Source organism: Kogia breviceps, chromosome 10 (assembly GCF_026419965.1).
Source record: "Kogia breviceps isolate mKogBre1 chromosome 10, mKogBre1 haplotype 1, whole genome shotgun sequence".
Taxonomy (NCBI): domain Eukaryota; kingdom Metazoa; phylum Chordata; class Mammalia; order Artiodactyla; family Physeteridae; genus Kogia; species Kogia breviceps.
This window is the reverse complement of record NC_081319.1, coordinates 45,536,411-45,553,679: the sequence shown is the minus strand read 5'-3', so window position 1 is coordinate 45,553,679 and position 17,269 is coordinate 45,536,411. Positions and strand designations below refer to the sequence as shown.

Below are 17,269 nucleotides of genomic sequence, written 5' to 3'. Positions count from 1 at the left end.
TCCAAACTCCGACGTTTCAGTATTGTTTGGCCTCACTGTGCGTCAGGCACACGGACTTGAGTTCGGTAACAATATCAGTTTTTTGTTTGTAGGGATTTGAACCAAGTCTTTTACGTCTTTCCTTTTAGGTGGTTGATTATATCCTGCCACCCTTGGTCTCCTTGGTTCAAAGCGGGAATGGTAAGTGTGACCACATCAGTGAGAATTCCATCGGTTACACATTCTGTTTTCATTCTATCTCCATGTGGTCACGTTCTTGGCATTTTTTTTTTTTTCTTTCAAGTGGAGTGGAGACTCTTCAGTTTGCGGCTGCTCTCAGAAACCACATCTCTGCTCGTGAACCAGGAGGTTGGTGGTGGCAAGGAGGCGAATGTCGGTTCTGACAGCAATCTTCTGGCTCTCATTAGAGATGTCTTACTTCCCCAGTAAGTCCCATGCACTGCTCTCAGGCAGAGAAGTGTAGGGTGCCCAGGATGCTTCTGGCAGACGAGGTCCAGCGATGGGCTCGGGGTCGCAGGGACCTTATATTTTTGTCCGGGACCTTATGCACTCAGTGTAAAAGAGGTCTAGAAAGAGAGGCAGTAACTATGGTGCTGCATAGCACGCAGGAGAATCTCAGTCCATCTTCAAAAACATCCATTTAGAACTTTATCTGTTTTCTACAAGGGACATGACTGGAGTTTTGCAGATTTAAAAATGTTTGTGGCCTGAGGGATAAGGTTTCAAGGTCAACATGGCAAGACTCCTGAATGTAAAGTTAGGACTTTTCCTGGACCTACTCAGAAAAAATAGAGATGAAAAGAAATCTTCCTTCCCTCCCCTGCAAACTCTTGGAATGGAAATTAAGTTTAGTTAAAAACAGAATATTTTTTGCGGGGGAGGGATGGTGGCAGAACAGTTAATAAGTATTAATTAACAGAAGGGGATTATTTTTTTCCTTTTATTCCATTGCTCACATAGCAAACACACAGTAGGTTGACTGGTAATAGCACTCAATGCAAATATGTTAAGCTCTAAAATGGCACATGATAATTCAGACAACACTGTAAATTTTATCAAAGAAAAAAATTGAAGTTAAAAAAATTGAAGTTTAAAAAAGTGTATGCCACATATCACTATTAAATAAATTTTTTATAAAATTAAACAAATGTTGGAAAGCGTGTCAGGCATTAAAGCTCATGCCTGATCCTGCTTCCTCAGGGCCTCGCCTGCAGTCTGAGTCATTTCAGCAAGTTTTTAAGAATGGCAGCTCCACCAGATGCTCCCTGATATTTGTTCAAGTTCTCAAGATCTGTTCTTATTAAAAAACCTTTTTTTTTTTTCTTTTTTTTTTTCACAATATAGAAACCGGATCTAATTATATTCCGAAGAGCTCAACCACTCCTTGTGGGCTTAGGAAGGTATATTTTATGAAGTGTGTAGCCAGTGTGTGACAACCCTTCTCCCAGCTGAGGGAGCCTGTCTTGACTGACAGGAGCTTGACCTGTGACGGCTTGATTTACAGGCTAGCCCCTTGGTTCTTTTTGCTTCCCGTGCTTCTGCAGTTGGCTTCAGGGAGACTCCTGGTAATACATACAGTAGGAATACTTTTGATACTCAAAGTAAGAAAATGATTATCTATATGAAAAAAAATTAAACTTTGTCATGTGGAGCTTTCTCAGTGATAAACCATCAATGAATATATTTTTGGTTGCATTTGTTATATACGCGTGTGTGCATGTGTGGTTTGTGCTTAATGTGGGTAAATATAAGATTCCAATCTTGTTTCATGGGATTAATTAATGCTATCAGTGCCATCTTATCTGCTACCCGACGACTTGTACTGAAGCATTTTTCAGGACCTGAGATGTCCCCCAGGAGGGACAGGATTTCCTCCAATAAGACTTCTTAGTTTAACAATAGTTTATTAACACCGATGCACCTTTGAAATAAAATCTCATCATTTCTAAAGTCTGCCCACTTTTGGAATAGCCTGTAGTATAAAAAGTATTGAATCTATAATTTTAGTGCTCCTATTTTATTCATTTGAGCTATTATAAATTATAGGTATTTCCTTTAATGGGCATCTTTACCTTTTCCAGAGATGAGGAATTAAAGAGGAAAACACAAATGTAAACCACATGGTAACTCAAGAACACATGTAATGTAGATGAGCTCAGGTTTTGATTAAGCAATTTGAAATGCACTTTGGATAATGTTATGGGATTTATTGGGATGTGGTGTGGAACGTTTTCAAACCTTGTGTACTGATTCTGATGTGAAGTGCAGGTCTTGGCTCTGCATTTAATTCTTTAAGCCTCAGTTTCCTCATCTATAAAATGAGGATTATATACGTAATTTAGAAGATTCAAAAATGAGGATTAAATGGGATACTTCTTGTAAAGCACTGAGTACAGTGTGGGGGACATAGTACGTTCTTTTTTTAGTTGTTTATTTATTTTATTGATTTTTGGCTGGGTTGGGTCTTAGTTGCAGCATGCGAGATCTTCGTTGAGGTGTGCGGGAATCTTTCGTTGTGGTGTGTGGGCTTCTCTATAGTTGTGGTGTGCGGGTTGTTTTTCTCTTCTCTAGTTGTGGCGTGCGGGCTCCAGAGCGCATGGGCTCTCTAGTTGAGGAGCGCAAGCTCAGTAGTTGTGGCATGCGGGCCTAGTTGCTCCGTAGCATGTGGGATCTTAGTTCCCTGACCAGGGATCGAACCCACATGCCCTGCATTGTAAGGCAGATTCTTTACCACTAGACCACCAGGGAAATCCCCCATAGTATGTTCTTGACAATTATGTAGAAACACTACTATTATTATTAGGAATATTGTAATCCCTCCTATTAAACTTTAAAATGAAGATTGTAATGGTACAATAATAGTAATACTACATACTTCATAGAAGTGGCCATTAAATAGATGCTGATGATTGTGCCAACCTGGCATATATAGTAAGGGCTCAGTAAATATTATGTAAAAAATTTAAAAAAATGAAATACAAATGATGAATTCATTTAACTTTGATACTGGAAAACTAGAAACCTTGACAAGGAATTTGGTCTTTGAAGATAGCTCTTGGTAATTATAAGTTTAGAAATGCTCATAATGGAAAATTCATGTTCTTCAATGAGTATGTGCATATAATGGCTTAAGAATAATGAAGTTTCTAGAGTTTATAGGAGCTATATAAAACCTGCTTCAATGTGTAAATAGACATATTAATGTCGATCCTTTTAATTTTGTTAAAGTTTTAATCCTTCTTTGACCTTAAAAAATACTTTGGGTGAAGCCAAGGTGACAATCTTTTCAGTCTTTTCACCTGGAAGTGTTGTATTAGTTAAGATGATTTCTTTTTTTTAAAATAAATTTATTTATTTTATTTTTAAATTTTTGGCTGAGTTGGGTCTTCTTTGCTGCATGCGGCTTTATCTAGTTGTGGCAAGCGGGGCTTCTCTTTGTTGCAGTGCGCAGGCTTCTCATTGCGGTGGCTTCTCTTCTTGTGGAGCACGGGCTCTAGGTGCGTGGGCTTCAGTAGTTGCAGCATGCAGGCTCAGTAGTTGCGGCTCATGGGCTCTAGAGTGCAGGGTCAGTAGTTGTGGCACATGGGCTTAGTTGCTCCATGGCATGTGGGATCTTCCTGGACCAGGGCTCGAATCCGTGTCCCCTGCATTGGCAGGCGGATTCTCAACCACTGCACCACCAGGGAAGCCCCAGGTAAGATGATTTTATTTACTAACAGTAATACTTAACTCAGACTAACTTGCAAAGTAATTATTTACTCACATAACTAAGAAGTCAGAGACTTGTGCTGGTGTCAAATATAGCTGGATTCAGAAGTTTGAATTATGTCTGCAGTACTGTGTGTATGTCTCTTTCTTACCATGTCTTCTCTGCCTACATCTATGTGGCTTTGTTCTCAAAGAGGCTCTTTCTGCTTGGTGGTTAAGTGGCTCCTGATTTATGATTCTAGGGAAAGAGTGGATGTCTTTTCTAATGGCTGTTACAAAATTTTCAGGGAGCACAATAATTTAATCTTGTTAAATACCATGTAATACCTCTTCCAGGTGCTTTTCAGAACTGTGGTGTGATATGAATGAAAATTCAGTTGTAAGAATAAATATCATATTAAAATAAGTATTAGTTGTGGTTCTCAGAGAAACAGAACAAATAGGAGATATATATATATATATATATATATATATATATATATGCACACATACACATAGAGAGAGAGAGAGAAAGAGAGAGATTGAGATTTATTATAAGGAATTGGCTCACATGATTATGGAGGCCAAGAAGTCTTAAGATCTGCAGTGTGCAGGCTGGGACCCAGGAGAGCCAGTGGTACAGTTCCAGTCTGAGTCTGAAGGCCTGAGAACCAGGAGAGCTGAGGGTATACTTACCAGTACCAGTCTGAAAGCTGACAGGCTGGAGACCCAAGAAGAGTTGATATTTCCATTCTGGACCAAAGGCAGCAAAAGACCCATGTCCCAGCTCAAGGAAGTGGGGCAGGAGGAGTTTCTTCTTACTCAGACTTTTTGTTCTATTTTGGTCTTCAGTGCGTTAGATGAGGCCCACCCACAGTAGGGAGGGCAATCTGCTTTACTCAGTCTACTGACTCAAACGTTAATCTCATCCAGAAATACTCTCACTGACACACCCAGAATGTTTGGTGACACACCAGTAATCAAGCGTTGGTGGCCTGTGGCCCAGTCAAGTGGACGTATCACCCCATCTATCATAGATAGCATGAGTGAATGGCTTACTATATACGTTGTGAATATCAAAGAACTGTTGCCCCTTCTCACTGTGCATGCTTTGCTTTCTAAAGAGATGAAGTTTAGTTACAAGCATTTGTTTAGTGCCTTTTGTATGTGGAGGATTATGTAATAACCACATATAGAGATGGTATTTGAGTTAGACTTTGAAACCTGGGTATGATTGGATGGAAGAGGAGTGGCTACCCCAGGCAGGAATGGGGTAAAAGCAAAGGTGTGGAAGTGGCAGAGGTAGTGGGCAGTAAGAAGACCAGCTTATTTCTAGCAGAAATCTGCATGTGAGAGTTCTGTGAAATAAGCTTGGGAGAAAATGTTTTCTCTCTTCATCAGCTCATTCATTCACTGATGCTAATTGTGTCCATCTTATTTCATAGGCATATTTCTAATAATGACTAAGATAGGCACAGCCTCTGCCTTTGTGGAATGTACTGTCTGGTAGAGACAGATATTTCATAAATTAATAATTTTTTTTTACCTGTAGAAGTTTGTAAGTCATGTAAGTCATAAATGTTTAAGTATAAATTAAATAAATATCAAAGCTGCCTTTCTTAAACTGTGGGCCTACGTCATGTTTATAAACATGCTGAGGAACACATGTTCTTTCTGAAATATTCTGTGTGCTTTTGAGTTTTACCCATTTAACTTTTTTAAGCTCAAGGTTTCTCAACATTACATGACATTAGGACACTACTTACTAAGGCTTCTCTGTCAACGTCACCCAGAACTCTAGATTCCTTTGATCACCATCTTTAAATACTATTCCATTATGGGCATTTCCATGTCAGGAACAAGAAAGGGATGCTCATCATCAAAACTTTAACTTTGGATTATCAGTGTTAACTAATAATGCAAGAAAATTAAACTTAGTTTTTCTATTGGTGCATAACAAGTTAACACAAAGTTAGCAGCTTAAATCGACATCTGTTGATCAGGTCGCGCTCTGTAGGTCAGGAGTCTGACTTCGTGAGACTGGGCTCCTAGCTCAGGCTCTCGAGCTGCTGAAATTGCATGTCTGCTCGGCTGAGTCCTTGCGTGAAGACTCCGGGAGGAATCTGCTTCCCAGCACACTCAAGCTGTTAGCAGAACTGTTTCTTGTGGTATTAGTTTCTCAAGGCTGCTGTAACAAATTACCACACACCTACCGGCTTAAAACAACAGAAATGTATTCTCTCGCAGTTTAGGAGGCTGGAAGTCTGACATCAAGGTGTCAGCAGGGTTAGTTCTTTTTTGAGACTCTGAGGGTGAATCCATGCATCTCTCCCCACTTCTGGTGGCTTCCGGGCATCCTGGGTTTATGGTAGCATCTCTCCAGTCTGTGTCTGTCTTCACATGGCCTTCTCCCCTGTGTGTCTGCCTCACATTCGCCTCTGCCTCTCTCTTGTAAGTACATCTGTCATTATCTTTAGGGCCTACCCTTAAATTCAGGGTGATCTTACCTCGAGATCCTTACCTCCATCTGTAAATCGCCTCTGCCTCTCTCTTGTAAGGACATCTGCCCTTATATGTAGGGCCTGCCCTTAAATTCAGGGTGATTTTACCTCGAGATCCTTACCTACTTTTGTAAAGACCCTTTTCCCAAATAAGGTCACATTCACACGGGGACAGCACTTGGACATATCGTTTGGGGGCCATTATTCATCCCAGTATACAGATGCAGGACCAAAGTCACTGTTTCTGTGCTGCCTCACGTTCTTTTAGGTGCCCGAAATTCTTTGCACGTGGCCCCTCCATCTTCAAGTCGACAGTGGTTTGTCAAATCCCCTTCATGCTTGCCATTACTCTGACTTCCTCTTTGGCCACCAGCTTGAGAAAACCATCTGCTTATTGAAGTTGGTAGTAGTGTTCATTGGTAATGTGGATCTTTTGATTAGCATATATTTGTATTCAAATCTTGGCCCTGCCATTGACTTGGTGTGTGTGCCCTCACTTCCTCCTTCCCCTTCCTCCTTCCCATTTCTCCTCCTTGCTATCTGTATGGTTAATGAGGAAAAGATTTTTTCTGGGAAGAAAGGTAAACCACATATACTCAGAAAATTACCATGACTTTTTCCAGCAAAGAGACAAGATTTGCAGAAGAGAAGAGGCAATATTTAATGGAACTTAAGCCCAGAGTGACCTTATTAATTAAAATTAGCACCTCTCAGAAGTTTTATATCAAAGTCATTATCAGTGAAGTCTTAACATTGAAAGTAGTCCTCTGCTGACTGAACTTTTTTTTCTGACACTTGTTACATAAGGGGAGAGCATTGCTCTTTCAGTATTTAGCTGTAAACAGGACTAGATCCTCCACTCAGGAAACACATCACTACTCTTGGGGAAGAGTAAATTCTAATATTCCTACAAATGTAAATAATGTAATTTGAACTACCTTGTGTGATTGTTCACAGGAGATTTAAAACCCTTTCTCCTCTCTCCCTTCTTTCTCCCGCTTATCATATAAATGATATATCAAGTGACTTCTGTGTGCCAGGAACTCAGAATACAGTGGTGAGCAAGATTGGATCCTTGCCCCTCGGTGTTCTTACAGTAGAGTGGGTGAGACAAAGCAGTAAATAAATAAATATATAGGGTGATTTCAGTTAATTGTGAGTGCTCTGAAGAAAATACAGAAAATGGTGTAAGTAGGTAGAGAATGACACCTGCCATATCAGTAAACCAAGAATGTTGTGGCCATCAAGCCCTCAGCCACTGCCACCACCCCAGACTGTGTACCCTGTGGGGATTCAGGATGGAGAAAAGCAGGAAACTGGCCCCAGATAGCTAAGGTGCATATCAAAGGAATGATTTCAATCAGCCCAGACTCTTGCATCTTCCCATACAGAGAAAACTGCTAGATTCGTTCACTTGAGGTGTCTGGTTTTTCTTTAATTGACAGTAATCTTTCGATGTTCCGACTACCTGCCTGGTTTTTGTTGCAAAAACTCCTGTATATCCTAGCTCCTCCCTTACTTCTCTGGAGTGGTTCCTCAGAGCGATCTGAGAGGCTGCCTCTCAGGCTTAAGTCCTCAACAAGTCTGCCAAATAAAACATAATTCTCAACTTTTAGGTTACGCTTTTTTTTTTTTTTTTTTTTTTTTTAATCAGCAGGGGGAAATGAAGGGAGGGCCTATTTTATTTTATTTCAGTAGCATAGTCAGGGAAGGCTTTATGCCAGGCAGCAAGCCATGGGGAAAAAATGTGCTGAGCAATTTCCCTTTGGTAGACTGGAACCACTTTGCGAACATGTTTTGTTCTATTTTCTTATTTTTCTTTAGCTTTGAGTGTTTTGTATTGAAAAGAGATCATGCTGATATAAATGTGTTTACATGACAGTAGGACATTCAGCATTTCTCTCCTGGGGAAAGTGAGTACTGTCTTTTTTTTTTTTTTTTTTTTTTTTTTTTTTTTACAATTCTCTTGTGACCTGTACAATCATCAGGGCCATAATGACTTCATAAATTATTAAGGCTTTGTTTTTTAAAATCTCAGAAAGGACTGTATCCTTGACAACTTAGAATTGTATTTCCTTTTAGAAATTTGGATTTATAAATGGATTTTATTAGTGGCAACACACTGTAGAGTTGATGTCTGAAATAATATCCAGCAAAAGTCATGAGTTTCACTATCTGATTTCTGTGTTGGTGGCTCAGAGGACATCCAGATGTTTCTGTATTGCATCTTTGTCTCCCTTAACTACAAGTATTCTATGTTAAAATAGGCATGAATTTGACCATCTTTGATGGGAATCAGAATATATAGGAGTATTTCATTTTTGGCCATTCCTTAGATAAGTTTTTTTTTGCAGATAATATTTAATTAAATATTTTTGCACCAAAAGAAAGTTCCACTTTGTTCTTTTTTTTTTTTTTTTTTTTTTTTTGGTGGTACGCGGGCCTCTCACTGCTGTGGCCTCTCCCGTTGCGGAGCACAGGCTCTGGACGCGCAGGCCCAGCGGCCATGGCTCACGGGCCCAGCCGCTCCGCGGCATGTGGGCACTTTGTTCTTTTTACTTAATCCTTTTATGTTGTGAGTGTGTGCCTAAATCAGTGCATTTAGGTGGAGTGATTTTTCCTCTTTTGGGGGTACAACCTATGGGAATCTGAATTGGGATAATTTGGGAGTTAGAGTAAAGGTAAAGGCACTTTCATCCTTCTGAATCAGAATAATTCTAGTGCTCCAGTTCTTTGGATAATATTTTGTAAACCTTGAGTGTTGCTTTAGTGAAGTCATTGTTTGGTTGGTTTTTTTTTTTAGCCTTTCAGGCCTTCATAATGAAAATTTGCTGTTGAGTTTTTTTTTTTTTTTGCGGTACGCGGGCCTCTCACTGCTGTGGCCTCTGCCGTTGCGGAGCACAGGCTCCGACGCGCAGGCTCAGCGGCCATGGCTCATGGGCCCAGCCGCTCCACGGCACGTGGGATCTTCCCGGACCAGGGCACGAACCCGTGTCCCCTGCATCGGCAGGCGGACTCGCAACCACTGCGCCACCAGGGAAGCCCTGCTGTTGATTTTATCGAAGAAGCCCAGACATTAGGGCTTAACTATCTGAAATTATATTTAATACTTATTTTGAAGTCTTACCTATCTTTCTCTCACTTAAAAAATGTAATATGTATATATGTATGTATGTATGTATGTATCTTCCCACCATTTGTTTATTTCTCCATCCACTTATGTATCCATGTAACTACTGATATGCTTAAGTATCTATGCATCCATGCAAGACAATAGAGTGTCACGTAGAACTTAGGTCACATAAAAACACAAGATTGGAAAGTCTCAAGATACCAACTATTTATTTGTTTTATGCCCTCTCTCAGTTCATAAAATTTTGGAGTTGACTCAAGATATCACCTAGTACAAATTTTGGAAGAACCTGTACAGAAAATGCCCATAAGAGTAGGTTATCTTCCCCTTTCTCATAGCAGTCCAGGGAAAGTCCTCAACCTTCTCCAAAGGTAGATTTCACCTCCATGCTTTTGCTGTTTGGCAGCCTTCTCTTTATCTAACCCCACACATCTCCTTCCTTTAAACTTTTTAAGCCTGGAATCCACCCTGTGCTGTTACAAATGCATTTTAACATAATGCCTTCCTCATAGCTTCCTTTGCTCAGAAACCTTGAAACCTTTAGGTTGCAGAAAATAACATTAATAGTTCTTACCCAGCCATTCAAGACTCTCAGTGTTTTGCCTCTTGCCTACCATTTTATGTTAACATCTGCCTTCTCCACTATATGGTTTCTCCATTCCTGGTGAGATTTACTTAGTACTTTCTGAAATTTCCTCCTTGGAACCTGTGTCTTCCTCCTACCCCCAGACATCATACTGTGAATATCTGTATCTATACTTATATAATACTCTTTTATTGACTGTCTTGTAATCTACTTACCTATACCTACATTTAGAAATGTTTTAAAATCATTAAACAATTCCTGGTTAGTAAATATCTAGGATTTTTCCAGTATTTCACTATTATATGTACTGCTACAAAGACCATTTTTAGGGCTACATCTTTGGGTGCATGCTGATTTCCTTTTGTTGAATCTCTAGATGTGGAACCACTGTGTTGAAAATTAAATACATGTTAAGGCCATTTGACATGTTTTGACCATTTTTTTTTGAAGATGACAGACGGGGTGTATACTACCAGCTTCTGTTTATGAAACTGCCTGTTTTTCTATACTCTTATTAGCTTCAGCTTGCATTCCTTCAGATAGTCATGATGCTGACAATTTTCTCCCCATATTTATTGGCCATTTATATTCTTCTTAGGTGGATTTTGTACTTTTTTTTTTGGTGGGATGGTGTTTGGTTTGCAAATAGCTCTTTATGTATTAAGAATATATAAAATATACCAATATTCTGCAAATAAATTTTCCCACATTTGATTTGTTTATGGTGGTTTTGCCACTGAGAAACATTTACTATTTAAAAACTTCAAAACTGTGAATACTTTTTGGTTTCATCTCTCTTTGTTGTCATGCTTTAGAGGCCTTCTCACCGAAGAATATGTGAATATTTACTCATTTTTTAATTTCAACAAAGTTAAAATTTGTACTTGAATTTTTAATTTATTGATGATACGTTTTGTTAAGATATGGACTGACCATTCTGTCTCCCTTTCTGCGATGACTCTTTCTTGTCCAATGTTGGGTCACCTTCTTTTCCTTTTAATTTGTGTGTCTATTCTTTTTTTTTGGGGGGTACGCGGGCCTCTCACTGTTGTGGTCTCTCCCGTTGCGGAGCGCAGGCTCAGTGACCATGGCTCACGGGCCCAGCCGCTCTGCGGCATGTGGGATCTTCCCGGACCAGGGCACGAACCCGTGTTCCCTGCATCAGCAGGCAGATTCTCAACCACTGCGCCACCAGGGAAGCCCCTGTGTGTCTATTCTTGATCCCACGCTACACTTAACAATTCTAGTGGTTTTGTAAAGTACTTTAGCTTTTCTTTTAGCAGGTTCTTCCTCATTGTATTTGTCCTTAAAATTCCTTGGATATCCTGGAATCACTCTTTCCTCCCAAATTCTCAGAGTACACTCCATTGACATGTGAAATGTGAGTTTGGGGTTTAATTCCAGCAGAGTGGATCTTTTTACAACTTGGTGCCTCCCCTTTCCCTCAATGAAATAGGCACTTCTTTGCATGTGGACAATTCTTTGGTCACACCCCCAGAATAACTCCTCACAATAATCAGAGTTATTTAGGTAGCCTGTTGCAATGTTCTGCCAGCCTACCGGCTTAACACTGGTTACTCCAGGCACTTGACAAGGTAGGGAAGTGTCTATCCCTCGGATCCCTGAATATGTGATTTTTAGCTCTTTTCTCTCCTCTTGGATAGAGAATTTAGTATGAATGGCTTTCCTTGCCTGGTTTTCAGCTGTTTGGGACCTAGCAAAGATCCCTTATTTGGGGAGGATCCTAGAATTGGAAGAGAGGGGTGTTGGGACACTATCTGGACAGCATGCTCTCATGTTGGTAGCGATTGCAGTCTCTGGCCGGGCTCAGGGCACTTGGAGTGCTCCTCTCCAGCCTCCTTCCATCCAAGTGGGTCAGCTCCTCACGGGTCACTCTCCTTTATAGCCATTTCAGGAGCATGGGGTTATCTTTTTGTTTTGTTTTGTTTTGTTTTCCTGCCAAGTCTTATTCAGAGGAGTGCAAAATACAATTACGATCAGCTCAGTTGCATTCTCTCTCTTGAGAAAGACAAGCTTTAATAAATCACAGCATTCTTTTGGTTACTTCTTGCTGACCATTAGAAACCTATCTAAAATATGTTCAATATATCAATATTTCTATTCTAAACATGTTCATTATAAAATTTACCCTTCTTTTTCCAAGGGGGAAAAAAACATAGCAATATTCTTTGGGAAAATTGTTACGCATTAGGCAGGTACAAGCTTCATCCTTCCCTCCTGTTTCAAGGTTAGATAACCTTCAAACAACCTCAACACATTTGTATTTCAGACAGTAAAAGTTTCATCAGTGTTTTGTTTTTAAATGTAAGTTCTACATGTTCTTAAGTCCCTTTAAAAATATTTCATATTTTTCAGTCCTCTTGAGATTGTTTTCTCTATTATATTTCTAACTAATTGTCCATATACTCTCCTCTGCTTTCTATACAAGCATGTGAGTAAGGACATCCCATGGGCAGCTTTTTAAAATTCATAGTTTTGTGGTCCTTTCCTCAGTGATTCCAGTAAGTCTGGGAGTGGGGACGAGGGGAGCTGGTCATCTGGGGTATGTGAGTGACTCCTAAGAAGCTTCTTACCCCTACTTCTGTTGAAATTCTCTGGCTGACAATTTGCAAATACCAGTAATCAGTGGAAGAGTGCATTCTTCTCTTATCTCTGACTTTAATGCCTCACTATAAACTCAGCAGTGCCTCAGTTTCCCTGTTAAGGATGTGTGCTGCAAAGGCTTAGCTCAGCAGGTGTGGGGTGGTTCAAACCCTGCACATTATGAAGAAACTGGCTCTTGAGTCCCTTCTGGAAGAGTACTTCTGAGCCTTTGGAATATCCTTCCTGATAAGAGAGTCTGTATCTCTGGGGCCTGGAGCCATGCCAGATAATTCACACTAACAATGTGAATTACAGCAGAGCATTGGGCCACACCATATCAGCTTGACCCTCGGAGGGGCTGGAGACAGAGGTTAGCCACAAAGGCACTCCACACCTAAGCGACTGACTGCTAATAAAACCCTGGACGCCAGTGCTTCCCTGGCTGGCAGTACTTCACGCGTGTTGTCACGCACTGTTGCTGTCCACACAACTCCACTGGGAGAGGACAGCTAGAAGCTTGTGCCTGTTCCCTCCTGGACTCTGTACTATGTGCCTTTCAATCTTTGCTGATTTTAACCAGTATCCTTTCTCTGTAATAAACCTCAGTCGGGAACAGAATAGCTTTTCTGAGTTCTGTGTGTCCGTCTAGCAAATCATTGAACCTAAAGGTAGTCTTGGGTACCCCCAATTGAGGATGATAAGAGCTTTTTATTTTTTAAGACTATTAAGAAAAGGTAAATGCTGAGTTGTTCCTTTTTAAAAAAATTTCAAATTGTATGTTAATTTTACAGATACATTTTTATCACCTCTAAAGATGTTCCTTGATTTTTATTTGTATGCTAAAATGTCTGGTTTTCCTCAATTTGATTTTTATTTTTAATATTTTATTTATGAACGATTGGTATTTTGTCTTTCATCTTTGTCATACATGGGTGCATCTTTAACTGCTGTAATTTAAAAATATTTCGTAAGAAAAATTACTAGAATATGGTACTTCCTGGCTCCTTAAACAGAGTGCTCTACCCAGTTTAACATTTACTTGACTCACTACCCCCGTTTTGAACATTATGGTGTGTAATGGGCCCTCAGGTCCCATTGGGGGATGAGCGTCTGCTTCCTCTGTGTTAAACGCTCCCTGGACTGCTTTCTGCTAGGAGTTCTTGGGTTTGCTTTCTTTTGTTTTTCCTATGCTTTCAAGCCCCACTTCTTGTAATTCTTGGGTTGTCTTTCTGTAGTAGTCCCTCTCCTCCCTTTACTTGGCTCCTTTTTTAAAGACTGTGGGCTTAGAGGCTGCATAATTAAGCTTGTTATGTAATGATTTCCAAAATGAGAGTAAATAGGCTCTGAGTAAGAGCCTGGGGCCCTCTTCTCTAGAGGATAAAACATCTGCTTCATGTCATGGAGTTTTAAATACACATTTTGGATTTTTGGAGATGTTTTGCTCCCTCGTTTGTTGGTTGTTCTGGGGAGTTGAGTCGTAAAGTTGATTGGTTAGGTTGTCCATTTATTCATTCATTCATTTGGTGCTTATTAATTGAGCATCTACATGGTATTGCTTACTGGATAGCTGAACCTAAGTAGGTCACACACAGTATACAGACCAGCTCTCTATCTAGCAAATAACATGGGGGCGCAGTGGAAACTTTTGATGAAGACGTTTTGAGTTTTAGTCTCTCTGGTAATACTTTTCATTTCAGGTTCTAAAGTATTTATAAGAATGCCATTCAGGGGCTTCCCTTGTGGCGCAGTGGTTGAGAATCCGCCTGCTGATGCAGGAGACACGGGTTCGTGCCCGGGTCTGGGAAGATCCCACATGCCGCGGAGCGGCTGGGCCCGTGAGCCATGGCCTCTGAGCCTGTGCGTCGGGAGCCTGTGCTCCGCAACGGGAGAGGCCACAACAGTGAGAGGCCCGCGTACCACAAAAAAAAAAAAAAAAAAAAAAAAAAAGAATGCCATTCAGCAAAGAGTCGACATAGCAGATCTGAGACCTGCTCTCCTGAGAAAGCCCTGCTCGCAAAGTTGGCCTTGGCTGCCATCTTGGAACTTGGCTCTCAGAGAGCTGCCAGTCAGTGTTTAACTGATGAGCGTAGTCCACTGTGCCCAGACTGTTTGTGCAGACAGTATGGTTTATGCTGGATGCCTGCTTTCATTCTGGGAGTCTGGGATTTTTGATACATGTTAGGTTGCCTGTGCGACCAGCCCCACGTGATAAATACCTTGGTCACTTGAGTGTCTGATGGACTTCCTTGGGCAGTAACATCACGCACACATGCTGTGTTTTTGTGGCTGGGGGGAGAGTGAGCTCTGTGTGACCGCTCTTGGGAGGGAGAGAGGATAAGGAAGTTTGCACGTGGCATATTCCAGCCTCCACCTGTGTCTGTCTCCCTTATGACTCAGCTGTGTGCCCTTGCTGTGCTGCTGTACGAAGTCTGTACTATAAATACAACTGTATGCGAGTCTCACGAGTCCTCTAGAATCCCTGACTGTGAGGGTGGTCTTGCGACACCCGACACAAACGCCTAACGTTCCTGGGTCTCTTACTGTGTGCGCAGCTCAATACTAATCATTTTACTTGGATTGTCTCATTGAATCTTCCCAACATCCCTGCTCTGTGAAGTAGGTCAGTATCATCACCACCATTGGCAAGTACCGGTCCTATATCTCATACATTTATTTCAGTATCTATTTTCTTCCACACGTTTAAAACATGGAATATTGTTTCTGTTGTTCAGAGGAAACGTTAAGTGACAAAAGCACTGAGTGATTTTTAATCCCGTTGTCATTTCAGGTACGAGCACATCCTCACGGAGCCTGACCCTGTACCAGCATATGCTCTGAAGCTGCTAGTTGCCATGACTGAACACAACCCATCTTTTACCAGGTACTGTCACTTCAAATTTTCTTTTCTTTGTTTCTCATCTAGAAAGTGATTTTTCTGTGTTCTGAAAATGTTGTGAAAGATGATGAGATTCTACAAGGCTTACGTTTGAGTTACCAAAGTGGTAAATTTTCATGTTTTATGGTTTGTAGTATCTGTCATCTATGGTGTTTTGGGTCATGTTCTCATATTTTTATTCTTTATTAGAGTTTGCATACTGTGGAATTCATAATGCTTTAAAATTATAAATTCTTTAAAGAGAAAATACTAACACATATACTTTTATTCTTTTTAACATCTTTATTGGAGTATAATTGCTTTACAATGTTGTGTTAGTTTCTGCTGTATAACAAAGTGAATCAGCTATACGTATACATATATCCCCATATCCCCTCCCTCTTGCGTCTCCCTACCACCCTCCCCGTCCCATCCCTCTAGGTGGTCACAAAGCACCGAGCTGGTCTCCTGTGCTATGCGGCTGTTTCACACTAGCTATCTATTTTACATTTGGTAGTGTATATATGTCAGTGCTACTCTCTCACTTTGTCCCAGCTTACCCTTTCCCCTCCCCACGTCCTAAAGTCCATTCTTTACGTCTGTGTCTTTATTCCTGTCCTGCCGCTGGGTTCATCAGAACCATTTTTTTGTTGTTGTTTTAGATTCCATATATATGTGTTGGCATACGGTATTTGTTTTTCTCTTCTGGCTTACTTCACTCTGTATGACAGTCTCTAGGTCCATCCACCTCACTACAAATAACTCGATTTCGTTTCTTTTTCTTTTTTTTTTTTTTTTTTTTTTTGTGGTATGCGGGCCTCTCACTGTTGTGGCCTCTCCCGTTGCGGAGCACAGGCTCCGGACGCGCAGGCTCAGCGGCCATGGCTCACGGGCCCAGCCGCTCCGCGGCATGTGGGATCTTCCCGGACCGGGGCACGAACCCGTATCCCCTGCATCGGCAGGCGGATTCTCAACCACTGCGCCACCAGGGAAGCCCCCTCGTTTCTTTTTATGGCTGAGTAATATTCAATTGTGTATATGTGCCATGTCTTCTTTATCCATTCATCTGTTGATGGACACTTAGGTTGCTTCCGTGTCCTGGCTATTATAAATAGAGCTGCAATGAACATTGTGGTACATGGTTCTTTTTGAATTATGGTTTTCTCAGGGTGTATGCCCAGTAGTGGGATTGCTGGGTCGTATGGTAGTTCTATTTGTAGTTTTTTAAGGAACCTCCATACTGTTCTCTATAGTACCTGTATCAATTTACATTGCCACCAACAGTGCAAGAGGGTTCCCTTTTCTCCACACCCTCCCCAAAATTTATTGTTTCTAGATTTTTTGATGATGGCCGTTCTGACTGGTGTGAGGTGATACCTCATTGTAGTTTTGATTTGCATGTCTCTAATGATTAGTGGTGTTGAGCATCCTTTCATGTGTTTGTTGGCAATCTGTGTATCTTCTTTGGAGAAATGTCTATTTAGGTCTTCTGCCCATTTTTGGATTGGATTGTTTGTTTTTTTGATATTGAGCTGCATGAGCTGCTTGTATATTTTGGAGATTAATCCTTTGTCCGTTGATTCGTTTGCAAATATTTTCTCCCTTTCTGAGGGTTGTCTTTTGGTCTTGTTTATGGTTTCCTTTGCTGTGCAAAAGCTTTGAAGTTTCATTAGGTCCCATTTGTTTATTTTTGTTTTTATTTCTCTTTCTCTAGGAGGTGGGTCAAAAAGGATCTTACTGTGATTTATGGCAGAGTGTTCTGCCTGTGTTTTCCTCTAAGAGTGTTATAGTGTCTGACCTTACATTTAGACTTTAATCCATTTTGGGTTTATTTTTGTGTAAATGACTCTACTGCCCAAAGCAATCTACAGATTCAGTGCAAT

At 40.7% G+C, this 17,269-nt stretch overlaps 1 protein-coding gene across 4 annotated transcripts in view; it reads left to right on the top strand.

Moving 5' to 3' along the window:
• The window catches only part of ULK4 (unc-51 like kinase 4), a 559,443-nt gene that overhangs the window by 215,839 nt on the left and 326,335 nt on the right, over window positions 1–17,269 (top strand). For all 4 annotated transcript variants that reach the window (XR_010842631.1, XR_010842632.1, XM_059075830.2 and 1 more), the window contains exons 28-30: window positions 129–180; window positions 284–425; window positions 15,300–15,392. Coding sequence is in view for 2 of the 4 variants with exons in the window: in XM_059075830.2 (XP_058931813.1) it covers window positions 129–180; window positions 284–425; window positions 15,300–15,392 (287 nt within the window). In the remaining 2 variants the exon portion in view is untranslated. The remainder of the gene's footprint in view (window positions 1–128; window positions 181–283; window positions 426–15,299; window positions 15,393–17,269) is intronic.